At 30.1% G+C, this 15,823-nt stretch overlaps 1 protein-coding gene across 33 annotated transcripts in view; it reads left to right on the forward strand.

The window, feature by feature from the left end:
* sif (still life) overlaps positions 1-15,823 on the forward strand; it is a 146,706-nt gene that overhangs the window by 18,728 nt on the left and 112,155 nt on the right. Inside the window, exon 1 of one of the 33 annotated variants that reach the window (XM_071891091.1) lies at positions 4,258-4,411. The exons of 29 other annotated variants lie outside the window; for them this stretch is intronic. In XM_071891091.1, the coding sequence (XP_071747192.1) occupies positions 4,359-4,411 (53 nt within the window). In that variant the 5' untranslated portion in view covers positions 4,258-4,358. Of the gene's footprint in view, positions 1-4,257; positions 4,412-15,823 lie in introns of those variants that run through there. 3 more of the 33 variants (XM_071891085.1, XM_071891079.1, XM_071891088.1) reach the window with 3 other exon arrangements.

Raw genomic sequence — 15,823 nt, forward strand, 5'->3', positions numbered from 1 at the left:
TAGCACTCTCCAACAAAATCACACTTTTTTTAAAGCACTAGAACAAGATATGTTTAACTTCGTAGCGTTTGATCCTCTGATTCCAAATATGACCTTATTTTTTCTTTGTTAGCCTTATGCCCTTCACCAAAAGGTCAAGAATATTTTGTTATTTTTGGCTACTTTATAGGTTCAAAGCTTTTTAAAGGGCTTGCTTTTGAAGATAAGTATAAATTATGTAAATATATGTTCAAAAACCTCTTTTTAAATGTATCTATCATTCTGATTACTCGAGTTATCTTTGTTTAAATTTGAAAATATGTCTTGTTTATTCAGAGGTTCATAGCTTCAAGACAAATAGATTCAAAAAGTTTAAAAGGATCTCATTGTATAGCTGAAAGTATGAACTTTAATTTTTTTTAAAAGAGCCTCCTCAAAAACGCTCTACATTTTTGTCAATTTGAAAGAAGTCCACAAAAATATTTGCATGCCCTACTCACAAAATTCAAATGACCCCTCGGTAAGTTGTAAAGCATTTCCATGGATATTTTGTAGATAACGCTTGTTTGTATTAATTATTATACAGCTCCAAATGGTTTTTTTCTTACAAATAAACATTTTGTTATAACTTTAAATGCAGAAAAGTTAAGTTTTATAAGTAATTATTTGCATTAGGAAACTCAGATGGTAAAAAGGTGGAATAATACTGATGATGAATCATAGGGAAATAAATAGGTTGTGTGATTGTGAAGAAATAAGGGAGAACAGTACACACTATTCTTATACCTTATAGACGACAAACATTATATTTATATGTATATATAATTTATATTAGTTTATGGTTCGTTGCAAGGTCACTTAAGGATATCAAGTCCAATTAATGTCATTATTTAGTGCTGATACATCTGTATAGCACCCAGATGTTAATACATATATGTATTCTACGAAGTTAGTCTTTTGTGGTACGCACATATTTGGTTAAAAGCATGAATTAAGACTGGAAAAGAATGTTTTTTTAATTGATTTGTAACATGCAAAAATGAGGATTGATGATAATTATATTAGAAGTTGTTGAATGGGGCTAAGGAGCTTGATTTTTTTATTTTTTTTTCATTATGTGGAAGGTTATTCGTAGTAGAGTTGAAGACGATCGTATTCTAAGTTAAAAAACTTCAGGCTAAGACCATAAGTGGGGCTGGTACACGTGACTTGGGTCCACCATAAGCCAAGTGGAGAAACATTGTCATCTCTATACATTTTTTCCTAATATAGTTGGCTACAAAATACTTTTTTTGGTCTGAGGGTATTTCTATACATCTAATACGTCGAGTTTTTTTCTACATAAATAAAACTTTGGTGTGCTGTCCTTTTAGCTGTTTAATTTAATTTTAATGAGTCATGTCATGTCGGGACTTTTAATGTATCACGCAATCTTTCCTCCGAAGAAAAACTGAAAAAGGGCACAAAATCAGTTGCTAGAGAGTCAATTCTCCAAATTATGGAATAATTATTCAATAATTACCTGGAATTTTTCGCAGCATAACAATAACTAATTCTAGTTCTATCAATTAACGTTCAGTTCTCTGATTAAGAGAAAATAAGGATAATCATCGACAGCCGACAACAAAAGGCACAGTGGTATATGTTTATGTATGCCAGGTAACGCCTTTGTGTATCATATAAAGCAGATTACTCTACTTATTATGAACTCAAGAAGGCTTTTGCACGGATTTTTATTTTTCTGTTAATTTATAGTAATCAAGGAATTCAAATAAATATACATTGTTTATACTATCAATTTAATATCCGACAAATTGGAAAAACCAACTAACCACCAATTGATCTCGGGCCTTATGTTCGATCTTTTTTCGTACAAGAGATAATAAAAATGAAATTGTCAATATGACATAACAAATATTATTTTATTATTGATTCGTTTTCACTTACGTCTCAAATTGCATCATAATTTAAGGTGATGCCATCTTGGGGGCTCATAATTGATATTCAAGAATTAAAAAAAGGGATAACACTTGCATTGCATACTAGTTTAAGCCAATGATAAACATGAAATTTGAATTAAAGCTAAGTAAATTATACTGAAAATCCCTACATTTTTTTTATAAATTGATTAAGGATGATAAGAGTAAAATAATTAAAGAAAAGGTCTTTTAGGAACTTTGCAATGAAGTTGAACATAGGTTAAGTTTTTGCCTCTGTGTGTTTGTTAGTTGCCAGAATTACGGCAAAAGTTACAAATCAATTTGGATCAAACTTGGTTCGAAGATTATACATGGTCACAGTAAGAGACCATTAAAATATTAGAGGTCATGTTCAATGTTCAGGGTAATAAAAAACAAATGTATAATCGACCATTACTTTACAACAATTTGAGATACATCACTCAGTTTGATTTAAGGGGAGGTTTTGTGTTCTACCGAATCCCCATTCTAGTCTCCATTGTAAAAGTTACTTTCTATCTAAAATAAGGATATAAGATTGTATAACGAAGTTGCAACATATTTATAATACAGATAATTAGGGTAAGATTCACCGGCGCCGGATTGTATTTCCAAGTGTAGGGCCAAATTTTATAATGGTGGCAGGATTTCTTTTATTTGGAAGAGAGAACTGGGCTGCAAAACTTTTTTGACAATTTTGATAGACAAGTTTTTTTTTGTTTTGTTTTTCTGACAAATATTTTTTTTAAGGAGACAAAAAAACTTTTTTTTTTTCATTTTAGAGTTAAATTTTTCCGAAGAGTGTAAATTTGAACTAACAACATTTTTTTTTTAAATAAGAAACAACCATTTTTTTCTCCAACATTATGACATTTACTTTTTTAGGCAAGATGAATTTTTGTATTCCGATAACTATTAAAATTCTACAAAAGTGGAGTGTGAGGTGAATATGGCCTCTTGGCCTCTATGGTTTCGTTGCCACTCATCTGATATATAATTAAACTAGGCATTAGAGGGATAGATTTTTGATGGACACAAAGGTTCAAGTCCTTTTATTAGTTGTTTTAAGGGCTGCAAAGTCGTATTCAGAGCTTTGATTGGTAGAGTCGGGGAATTTTACGGACCTCGACTCCAGTTTCCGGAAATGATAATAATATTTATATAAATAAAACTTATTTATAATCGAAATCTTACATTGAGTGTTCGTAAAGTTTTCTATCTAAATGGTTATAATTTATTTATTAAGTACTATTAATTTATTAAACTTCATATTAACATAAAATAGTTTCTTCATATAAATAAAAAAGGGTGTTTATAATTAACAAACTTGCTTATTTAGTCCATAGAAGGGTCTGCAGGGAATGGCATGTATAAGTTGTAGCCCTCCCCCCCATTAAGGAATTTTTGCTTTTAACTAGAAAAGTTAAAAAAATTTAATGCAATTATTCTTTTTCTTTTCCAACAAATTTAATTTTCTTTGAGTAGCGATGTATTTTGAAATTTTTCTCTAAAAAATTTAATATTTGAAATTAAAAAAAAAATTAATTGTTTGAGAAAAGATATGGATTTTTTAAATTTTTCTCCAAAAAATAAAAAAAAATAAAATTTTTTTTTAGAATTGCTTTTTATTTTTTCGTCAAAAAATGTTAATTTTTGAATTTTTTTTCCAAAAATTAAATTTTCTGTGAAAGACTATGGATTTTGGTAATGTTTCTCACAGCAATTTTATATTAGAAATGTTTTCCAAAAAAAAATTACTTTTTTGAAAATAGCTTTTAATTTTTGGAATTCCTTTCCAAAATATTTAATTTTTTGTCAACAGCTGTGAAATTTTGAAATTTTTTTCCGAGAAATTTAATTTTTTGAGAATAACTAAAGTAAAAAAAATTAAAATATTTGAAATTTTTTTCTGAAGAGTTAACTTTCAAATTTTTTTTCAAAAAAATATCCAAAATTCAAGCCCCACCACATAAATAAAATATATATATGCACGTAATCCTGCGGAAGCCCCTCGGCCCTCATCAACAATGTTGACGTCTCATAAAAACGCTCTATTGGCAATGTACTACTTCAGTTAACGTCTGTCTATGTATCATAGATACTTACGATAGGGATCTTTCTTCCAAAGCAAATATGTATAGAATATATATGTATATATTTATAGCAAGCTAAACTATGCCCTAAAAAGAACATGGTGGGTACAATATTTATATACATACATCTTATATTTACACATAATATAGAAGCTTGGTAAACAAAGTGAACGAAAACATATGTTGTATATTATACATATGTTTCTAAGTTAACCCATGTTTACAATGAGTATTAGCATGCTTGTGACCCTTTTATTATATCATTCATATGATCAAAGTGTAGATAAACGAAAGGTATATGTATATATTTATTGTGGTATCCTAGTGTATGAAAGAATATAATGGAGCTCTTGAATACTTGACTCTAGAGACACAAAATAGGTAAATAAAAACAACTTATATAAATATTTTTAGTTTAAAATTAATTAAAATAATTTACACTAAGTTATGGGCGCTCAAGGCCCATATGTACATTTCCATATTATTGCTGCTGCAGCATGTACATATCTAACTACACACAACCTACACCTGTTAAATTTTTTCCAAGCTACATACTCTTATATACATCACAAATTATGCCATTGCCTTATATATCAAACTCTTTTTCTTTAAAAAAAAACATTCCCTAAAAAATTATTTTGTGACCCCTTGAGGATTGATGCATAAAACGGTGTTTTGTATGCAGTGTGTTGATTGCTATTGAGGGTATTTGTGTAGATCATAGTCGTCTTGATTTCGAATCTGCATACCTTTACCGTAATGTTGTTATAATAACAAGAATAATTAATGTATCTTTGTAGCTTCAAATGATGGAACATAGCAATGTATATACTTTGCATTTTTTTTAGTGAAGGAGTTTTGTTGCTGTTGATGGCAACTGGAACAGTGTTTCTATATGTTCTAAAGCTGTTATCATTATATAGCATTCTTAAGGAGAGTAAAAAGTAATAACTTGAGATCATAAAAGATGGAGAGTAACGCTGAAGATTTGTTGGGGAGTTATAGATAGTGGTATATGTCAGGCCTTATTTATTCAGTCAAGTCCAGTCTTCGAACTGATCCTATCAGTACTTGAGACCGGTCCTTCAGACTGTCAGTACTAAAACAGATTTAAAAAATGAGTAATTTCTTCAAGGATCGAACTATTTCAGTTTTTAGGGCTTATATGCAGGACTGAACTGGACCGGACCGAGACTAAATTGGACGGGAATGTAGTCTTCAGTCCGAAATTAGGACTGACACAACACTACTTATAAGTGTAAGTTCTTATTTGACTCCAAATGTAGTTGAGGATAAAAAATGGAGTAAATACGGCGGATTGCCTTACTGTATACGGAGTGGGACATGTGCGGTTTCCCTTTCGCTCACTCCTGCTATCAGATTATTTAATGAAACTTCAAGACAGTTAAGCTCCTCCCCTCTCAAAAATTTCTTAAATTGTCGGGCTTACGAGTTTAATTTTTAGGTTTCTGTTTTTACATAACGAAAATGCTTACAATTTAAAACTCTAAGGATATTTGATTCTGTAAATCCTAAAAGAGGCCATTCTAGGTGATATAAAACAGAGTTGTTTAGTTTCTGAGAGTCGGAATAAAGTCTTTAAGTTGGATTCTGCCCTAGTCCAGTTGTGAGTCTTTGACTCCGAATCGATTTATAAGTTGTCATCCAATGAGTCTTATCGTGTGAATCGAGTCTGAGTTTCAAGTATGATTGAGTATCCAGTTCTGATTCAGTCATCCTCAATATTAAAACTCAGTCATATCAATTTAAATTGTGCTTACAGAACAATCATTTGAAATAATAAATGATTATGAGTATATAGCCTAATGACAAGTCGGATTCTTTTAACTGCAAGTCCGAGTCAAATATAACGTCGCGATTATTTGAAAATTAATTGCAGCTTGAATATGACTTTTATAGTGTACACCTATATACAACACGGTGTTATCCCATTAACATAAGGATTTACACTATTTATTTTTGTTATTGGGAGTTGAGTTTTTTATTCTATTCAACCTATTATTATTCTGAACGTTAATTGTTTGAACTCAAATTAACTCACTATAAATTTGAGGCATTTTCTAGGATTGTGTAAAATACTCTCATATTTGGGAAGAATTTACTAACAACTAAATAATTTTGGGTCTTTTTGAAGGAAAGACTGCAAGATACAATAAAGATAACGACGCTGCATAAGATTTATCTTAGTATTTCAGTAATTAAACATTTTCAAAGTCCTTTATTTATTCGATCTTTCCTTGAGATTCTATGTAATATATTCTTATTTTCTTTTAATAATCTAGATGACTTGGTTTACATCCCGGACAATATAAGAAATTATCATTCTTACAAAAATAAAAATCCAAAGTTTTATCAATTTTAAGGGTGAAATAGTTCTTGAAAATAAATTATTAACTTATCCATTCATAGTACATTTAAAGGAGTAAGTTATAGAAAATAAAAAGGAATATTATGACGATTAATGTATAACATACAGAAAAATATTTTATCTTGTTCCTCTCCTTCTCTTGTGTAATCCATACTCCATATATATATTTTATTGTCTTTAAAAGGATTTCCTTGTAAAAAAAAAATATGCCCTAAACTCAGTATGTAGTCTGCCCAATACCTACGTCCTTTTCCAATTATTTGGTCTTTATTATATACAAGCTGTAATACTCCACATTACTCGCAGTTATTACGCCGTCGATGAACACACAAACTCTGTTTTAATGATATAGATTTGCTTTATTAATATACATAGAAGATAATTCCCCAACAAATCCGCAGTGTTACTTTCTGTTTCTCATAAACACACTCATACGTAGTTACTCTATACTTAGATATTTCGGGTCAAGCCGTGATCTCAGACCCTATACCAAAATTTAATAATTTTTAATCTTTGGATTGATTTTCTCCCTTATCCTAATTTATAAATGTTTAAATATGATTCATGGAACAAATATAACTTCAAACGATGTTACTGCGACAATGTTCAGAATTTTACAACACATTGGATGTCCTCATCGTTTCATTGATAGAATCGGTTTAGACCAAATTTTAAATGATACCGATTTCAAACGATTTTTTGTAATACCGATCATGACCGAATTTTTGTTTCAGACCCAGACCGAACTTCTTAATAGTACCGAGTTAACTCGGCGCACTTTTATTCAAGGTCTCAGTCCGGTCTATGATTTTCAGACAGAAACCCAACACAAAAATTGATGTTATCCGACAACAATTACAAAATATTTGTATCATTTTGTGAAATAAATAATGTTTTTTTCTTCATCAAATCTTGAGGCTAACCCAAAGTGCCACTCGGTTGAGTAAAATCATTGACTAAAACACATGACTTACACTTGTATATTCGAATATAAGGTATACCTATCTACATATATTACAAAAAATAAGCATATCTTTTCATCAGTAACATAAATTCGAAGTGTATATGTATTATGTCAACAATGAAGGGGATGACTTATCAGTTATTAAAGTCTAAATGACTCTTTTTATGAATGGGTTGTACCATATACTGTCAGGGGTGTCCCCAGGGGGTGGACTGGAGGGGATGTAGCCACCATTCCTACACTAAGAAATTTTATCTTTTTACAAGAAATTGTAATATTATAATTTGTTTTGCAATACATTTTAGATAGGATATTTTTTTTTTTTTTTAAATTTAATATTTGAATTTAATTTAATTTTTCAATCTTTCTTTTCCAAAAAATTAAATTGTTTAATTATTTTTATTTTTCCAAAAATTTAACAACTTTTTGTGTACAGCTGATTTTTCTGATTTTATAGAATATATATGGATTTTTGAAATTATTTTTCCAAAAAATTGAATATTTAAAACTTTTTGAGAATAACTATAGATTTTTGAAATTTTTTTGGAAAAAATTTAATATTTGAATTCATTTTTTCAAAAAAAAATAATATTTGAAATTGTTTTCCAAAAAAATGGAATTTTTGAAATTTTCACTCAAAATTGTCAAAAAAAAACCAAAACAGAACGCCTCCCCCCTCTACAAAATATAATAATGATGTCGTTGTTGTTATATAATTTACCCCCACTCACTTGAAAATACATACTGGTGCCGGTGTAGTAGGTACTAACAGGTCTATTTTATCAACATTTTGTTGTTTAACGTTTTGAAAAGTTATATGTGTATAAAAAGTTTTGTTTTGAAGAATAATGCACCAGAAAAAAAGTGAGATTTTATTTTCTTAACTTAACATTTGAGTCCAAAACATGTTTCGAGTTTTTCATTGATAAATGAAATCAAGTTTCAACTCTTCAAAATATGGAGTTGAGTCCAAGCCTGCCAATAAGTAAAAAATAAATTTGAAACGTAGAAATATACGACTCTTATTTTAAAAACGACTATTTTTCATTCATCCTACGTAATTTCGTAAGTTCATAACCTTGTATAATGATTTCCTTTTAAAGAGGGCAATTTCCCATATAAGTATGAATATACTTTCTTCTTTTTTCCAGTATAAGTCTTTAATTATTACACTTCTTTATTTCAAAACAAAAGCAATCTCGAATAAAAGTCCAGAAAATGAGTAATTCCTAATTTATAGTTTTGCTGTCATAAATAGAAGCGCACCTTTATTTCATTAAACTATTTCGGTCAGTTATGGACTTTATATTGTAATTTCTGGGATGTAAATATACCTAGAAGTATTAACTATCGTCTGAAGCCTTCAATTGGTGTATGTGTGAGATCTTGTTTAGGGTAATTTATTTTATAATTTTTAATTAACAAATCGAGAATTTTTACTACCTTGAGAACAATTTGGGGTGCCTGCGAAGAAATAAGTTAATAATATAAATTTAAGATGAAGGAGTTATTCATCAACCACGTAGTTTTTTTCTTCGCATAATTTTGACCCCTTTGTCGAGAGGGTAAAAATGTTGCCCTCGGTGCATTAATTATATATATTATAGGTTATTAAGTATTTTGATATTATAAAATTTTGGTAATTTTTTTAAATTAATAGATTTAAATAGTCTGGAAAGATTTTAATCAATAAGCAAAGTTTTATATAAGAAATAATTTCTGTATTTGCTTATACAAAAACAAAAATATAATAACTCATAAAATGCATTCAAGATAACGAGAACCCAGTCGTATTTCTTTTGGGATAATTTATATAAATGTACTAACTTTTTTAAGTTTGATTCACGATACCTTGCAACTAACTACAGGTACATCCGTATCAAGAGAAATAATTTTTTCAAAAGATGGCAAAATTGTGACTGCAGTCTTATTTATTACTAGAAAATGTAGCCAACTTTTTTTTGCAAAAAAATTATAAGTAATGACATTATATAACATATGTATATTTCATATCAACCTTTGTTTTTTTAGAAAAGTTATGTATATTTAGGATTAAGTTATTTGTAGCGAAAAGAATAAAATATATAAAAAATTTGAAAAGCTACATTTATTCTATTAAAAAAAAAGATTCTACTTTTATACCGTACTGGGCCTCGTACCGTGAAAGGTGAACCGCAGTTTGTACCGAACCGTGGGTTAAGTGTACTGTCCCAGCGCTAGTATTTATGTATGTGTGAGCATATATCAATTGTACTATGTACCTAATTCCTTATGTATATACATAAATGAATATATATATATATAAAACTTTCACAACAAAATCACCATAAATCAATCATTAAAGTGAAAAAGACATACCATTTTAAATTCAATGATTGGGGATATTAAATGAAAGGGGTTGGATTCCATTTATGGATTTTGATTATTGCCTTATTTTGAATTATGTGCTATTCTATGAATATATTCAATAATAGCAAATAACAAAAAAACAACTGTTATATAGCACCTTCGATCACGGACAGATAAATCAAAATGATTTCACCTATTTTTAAGCAATTTAAATTAGCTAGTTTGCTTTCAAATTATTTTAAAAGAGGTTTATTTAAGTTTCTTAAAGTTATTTTAATCATATTACAATAAACTACTCTAGAGCGAAACTCCTTATGCAGGCTGCTGGAATCAAAAAGTTATCACCAAAGCTTCAAAACTATATGCTTCATGGTGTTTTTTATTTTTTTGCTATTCAACTGTTGTCCAGAAAAAAAAAAAAAACTTTATATAATCCAATTGCTACACTTATCTGATAAGGGTATAAGAAAAAAAAGAATAATAGAAAAATGACACTTAAAATCACATCTTTTTTCATTTTTTTAATACATGCACCTAAAAGTGTGAATTAATTACAATTGTCGAAAACATCGAGTAATTTCTCGATTACACCTTCAAAATTTGTTGGAAGTGTTTGTTGTTGCATATGTAATAATAAATTATCACCTGCACATTGCTGATGATGGCCTCCACCTTAAAAACTATGGGAAGATTTGGCTCCGTGGCCACTACTCCATCAGTTTTTTACATCAAAACTTATAGATTTTCTTATATTTTTTCTTCACACATTCGAATCAAAGGTCTTATCCTATCACACTCTTTGATAATGTGTATTGACGTTTCTATTTTTTCGCTACAGAATGTGCAATTTATACTCTCATCCTCATTATTCTATTTATTCGTATAAATTGATGAGGTATCAATTCTGTAGCGGGCCCTTTTTATTGCTTAGATGAAGTAGAAGGGTTTTTAAACTGTGTTTTTGTATCAATGTCAAACCTCGGGAAGCCTCGTCTGCCCAACTGTTTGATTACCATTTTTCCCGCTGAGGTTTCTCCGCGACTTGGGTGCTCCGTTCTTATTCGTCCATTTTTAATCGACTCAAAATCTATGAAAAAAAAGAGATGGTGGTCCAAAACGGCTAGTATATTTGTGCTTGAGGACTTTGGCTCCAAAAATTATTACAGATGTAGGGTTGAAAATCTGTATAAAAATATATGTATATATATATATATTTTTTTTTTGGAAGGTTAAGGTTTTACCATCAGTTAAATTCAAATCAAAAATAATACTATCGTTGTATTAATTAACGTTTTTTATTGTCTTTTGAAGGATTTTACTATTGATTCAATATGAAAAAAAAAATGTTGAATGTTTTATCATATTTAATAACAACAGTAATATATAAGAACTCTGAATACGAGTGGAAGTTCTCACATCAGAAAAAACCCCTGTCAAAACAGCTTCAATACAATATTCTGAATAATTCATAAAATAATATATTGTTAAATATTATTATCTTGTTATATGATTTTGAATTCATGCATCTATGACATAAAGGAAATATCTTTAATATTATTAGACAACATAAATCCTAGTGTTTGACTAAAAATTATAGACTGGTCTGAGCCTCTTAGGATTTTTAATAGAAGGAACCAATGTAGTTCTTTAAAGACGTTCTCAAAAAAAAAAAAAAATCAGGAAAAAAAATGTTCCTGATGAAATCTATAGATGGATGTTTGGGAACGTCGTTCGTGTTTTCAAAATTGTGGACATCAGCAGTATCAAATGTATTGCATAAATCATATTTGCACCATTCATAAATCAGGAGTGGGGAAAAATTTATTCATAGATTCAGAACGAAAACGCTTCCATTTTGATTTAGAGTCTGTAATTGCGATCTGGATCGAAATATTGGTCCAAATCGATGTATATAAAATCAGCTAAGACCAAACCGGGGAAAAGTTTGGGGTTGACTGCGTTGTAAACCCTAATAGCTATATATTATTATATTACAAACATATTATCACCAATTAAATGCGGTGTTCTTCTTGTTATAATCCACGTGTAGGTGTATCAATGAAAGAACCACCGCTAATCCAGGAAAGACCGGTATCAAACCATCTTTTGTATGACTGTAGTATATTATTTTGCACATATAAATATAACTATTTGTTATTTTTGTAGTTACCCTTGATCCAGTGGATCTTCTTCCCTCCTTCTTCTTATTGCGATTGTTAATATGTGTAATATATATATATATATATGTATATAAGTACTGGCTTTGCATTCCTGTCTGTTAATACCCTGACTTCGTTGTATATATCAGAGTAGTATGTAATACCTATGTGTATTCTGTATATAGAATATACTCAAAGGTGAAAATCCAGTGTGGAATGGCCAAATTAAAAAAAAGAAACCAAAAATCAACATGGTAACCCGAACATTTTGACGAATATTTTAGAGGAGAGAAAGAGTAATGCTCATAACATGTAATTAGATCAGCAGCAATCTCCTGTGACAAGAGAGGAAAGAAAAAGGATATAAACAATGACATTTACTAGTATTACTCCGATGTTGATCCCCCAGTTGGACTCTGAGTCCAACAAGGACTAACAATTAAATCTCTGCAACAAATCCTCATGGTTACGCTCCGTCTTTTATGACCACATACGAATGTTCAAACAGCTTTTGAATATACATGAATCTATTTATGAAAGGATGTTCACTACTCCGGAATTAAATAATAATGACAACTGCTAAGAAAAAGAAAATTAATTGTGTATAATACCAATTACAAATTAATGAGCCAGCTAAAAAACACACCGGATTTACATCATTGAATATAGTATATTTATTTTATTCATCAAAGAGCTCTCTCTTCATTTCTCTTGGCCATTCTGGATCTTCTTTTTTATAATGTTTGTGTCACATGACCTCGTCAGACACAACATTAGTGATGAAGATGAGATTGTTGGTCAAGCTAGGCTGGAGGACTTTGGTAGCTCGTTTTCACCGACAGGGATAATCTTACTCCGTCTCTAAAAGGCGTGTGTGCCTCGTGTTGGGCCTCGTGAAGGATGACATTGGACTCTTTTCCATGACAAGAGCTGAGGTCTTTATCCGATTGTGGATCACATCAGTCAGTTGTGGTTTAATCCCACAGAATCTTAAGTTTGTATTGGGGTTGGGTCCAAAAATCCTAGACGGTTCTTTGGCCGATATAATTTTGTTCTTTTAAAAAGTATTGATCGGCCTCATTTAAAATTCGGTCAAGAGAAATTTTATAGATGAATTCAAGTGTGTTCTTAAAATTGTGTACAATATTAAAATGACGTATTATGAAGAAAAAGTGTTGCATATGCCACCACGCTACATTTATTGTTTCATACAACCTTTCTTCCAAAAAGAAACCGAAGATAGGCTCAAAATCATCTGGTAGTTAATCGAAAAAGTTAATTATACGAACTTTTATTCATCTCTGAAGTACTCCCATACTATTATTATTATATTACTTATCTACAATTTTTAAAATGAGTCTGTTATGTTTTATAATATTAAAATCCTACTTAGTATCCAATTTGCTACTGTGTTATAATATTACTTAGTAATATTTTATTAAAATCGTACCATGCATCTGTTTTTGTATATGATAGCCAAAGTTAATCCTTAGAAATATTAAAATGGGCAAATATATATTTATATATATATACGACAAGAGATCAACCAGAAATTGTAGTCCTGTCCTTTTGGAAACGGAGCATATGTATAGTATAACTTATTACTTTGTTTATTTATCCAAAAGAATAAAAAATGAAATAGCCATGACGTATTAAATGAAACGAGGGAATTGACAGCTTTCAACAAAATACCATTGTTTTTTTAAGGCAAGAAACGCCATGATATATTCATCACAGCCTTATATCACTAAAACACACAAATTTACGCTTTATTTTCCTGTCAGCTATCAATATTTCTACTTCTTTACCGTAATCAGTTTGATTAGTTTAATCTGGTTAAGCTGAGAACAACTCCCAACTAATTTTGAATCTTTTTATCTGTTTCTTTCCGGGGGGAAAGGTTGCGATATTACAATAAAGTATCAACTTATACAACTAAGAGTTGGTGCATAAGATGAGACCGTCAAAATCGGTCACAATTTGAATGTCATTCAATTTTGGTTTACTGTTAGAGAACCTGGTTACTATCGAAATGTCGGTCTAAAAAAAACCTCCTTTAATACCGAACCGGAAAACAATCGATCTCGAATTCTCATCACCAATAACTGTGCATAAGTTCACAACGGAATGCTTGGGATGGCTAAGAAAGAGATTTTTACAAGAACAGCAACAAATAACATTGTTTTTGTCCTTTTATTCAAATCAATGAGTGGTTTAAAAAATTATCAAAATTGGTATTTTTTTTTTTTACATATTTCTTTATGTTGTTGAAAAATACTACTGCACCTATATATCTATCATCTCTTTTTGGAATGCTATGGTAAACATTTACTTTAGATATGCATGTAAGCAATCTCTTTGTTGGGAAATTTGAAGACACTAAAAATTAAGTACAATCAAATGGAGAGAGATAGTGGGGGGATAAATTTGACATTTATATTTTTTAAATCCTATATATGTACATATATATAACATACAATATGTGAGTCATGATCCTTGAGGACATTACAAGTATACATACTTTAAGTAAATATATATATCATATTTTCTTTTAATATTTATAGTATGGTGAAGTGACAAATGTATGATGAAGAAATTTCACAACAATTAAATGACATAAGTCAACATAAAGAAGCATTTCAATTTGACCTTTGGTGTTTTTTAAACAACAGAGTGACACGTACATAAAAATCTTCTATTAATGCTTTGGATTATGTTTTGTTGAGCTGAAATCATGCTTGATTCAAACGTATTTTTATATCTGGTCCCTCAACATAAAAATAATCTCGAGCAAAATTCAAGATTCCATATTATTTTCCCTTTATATATAAAGGGTTATCTTATCTAGTGGTACACATTTTATATTTTTTTTAATTTTTCAAGAGTAAAATTTAAATGAAAGGTTTTTGTGTGGACATTTATTTTACAAAATAACATATGAATAGTGCTCAACAAAACTTTTATTAAATATGCGAGCCCTCAGCTCTAATAGTTGCCTCAATAAGAAGGCTAAATCCCTTGTAGACCTTAACTAAGTAGTCAGACTCGAGCTTGGTCCACTCCTTCTTTATGGAAGCCTATAGAGACTGTACACTCGATATTATGCGGAGTAGCACATACGCTGTCCGTCTGATGCGCTTTGATAGAGTAGTCCAACGGGGTTTTGTCTGGAGAAGAGGTGGTGATATATTGAGGTCCCAACAATCCAGCAAGTTGTCTCTGAGGAATGCCTGGGTATTAGCGGTGCGATGACTTTGAGCTTTGTCTTGAGTGAAAACAAAGTTGTCTCCGAATTTTTATTTGTCCCGAAGTAGCACTTTGTATCCAGAAGTTCAATGTAAGCATCTACAATGAGCCACTTCTTCCTCTCCATAATAATGGGAAGACAGACTCCCCATCTCCCAAGATTCCGTCTGTTTTCTTGTTCTAAGACATTGTCTGGATATTTAATTGTGATATGGCGGCTTTTCTGTTTATTCACAGTGGCATCAACTGTGATTTTTTTAAATATATAACCCAATATTTCATAGACATGTGTAAGTCAATTTGATGCATTGAGTTCAAATTTGTAAGATGAGTTAAGATACCCAATAATTTATACTATGTTTTAAAACGTATATTTGATTGAAGGGGCTTTTATTGCCCACAATAGGGCCTTTTCATTAAATTCTATTAATTTATCATTATTTTATAGTAACAATCAATTTTGGCTGCTTTATAGACAATTTGCAACACCCTCCCAGCTTTAAAAAGAATAGTTTGTACATATATAAATTGACGATAAATTGTCAAAGAATGGAAATGTAGTCCATGTTCAATTTTGAGAAAAATCATTCTAGTTGCCTTTTGTATTGACAGTATAATGGAATAAAGAAGCTAGTTGAGAAAAAAAGGCAACTTTGGCTCACTACCCCGTTGTTACCTTTATTGTA

The sequence above is a fragment of the Lepeophtheirus salmonis genome, chromosome 9 (assembly GCF_016086655.4).
Source record: "Lepeophtheirus salmonis chromosome 9, UVic_Lsal_1.4, whole genome shotgun sequence".
Taxonomy (NCBI): domain Eukaryota; kingdom Metazoa; phylum Arthropoda; class Copepoda; order Siphonostomatoida; family Caligidae; genus Lepeophtheirus; species Lepeophtheirus salmonis.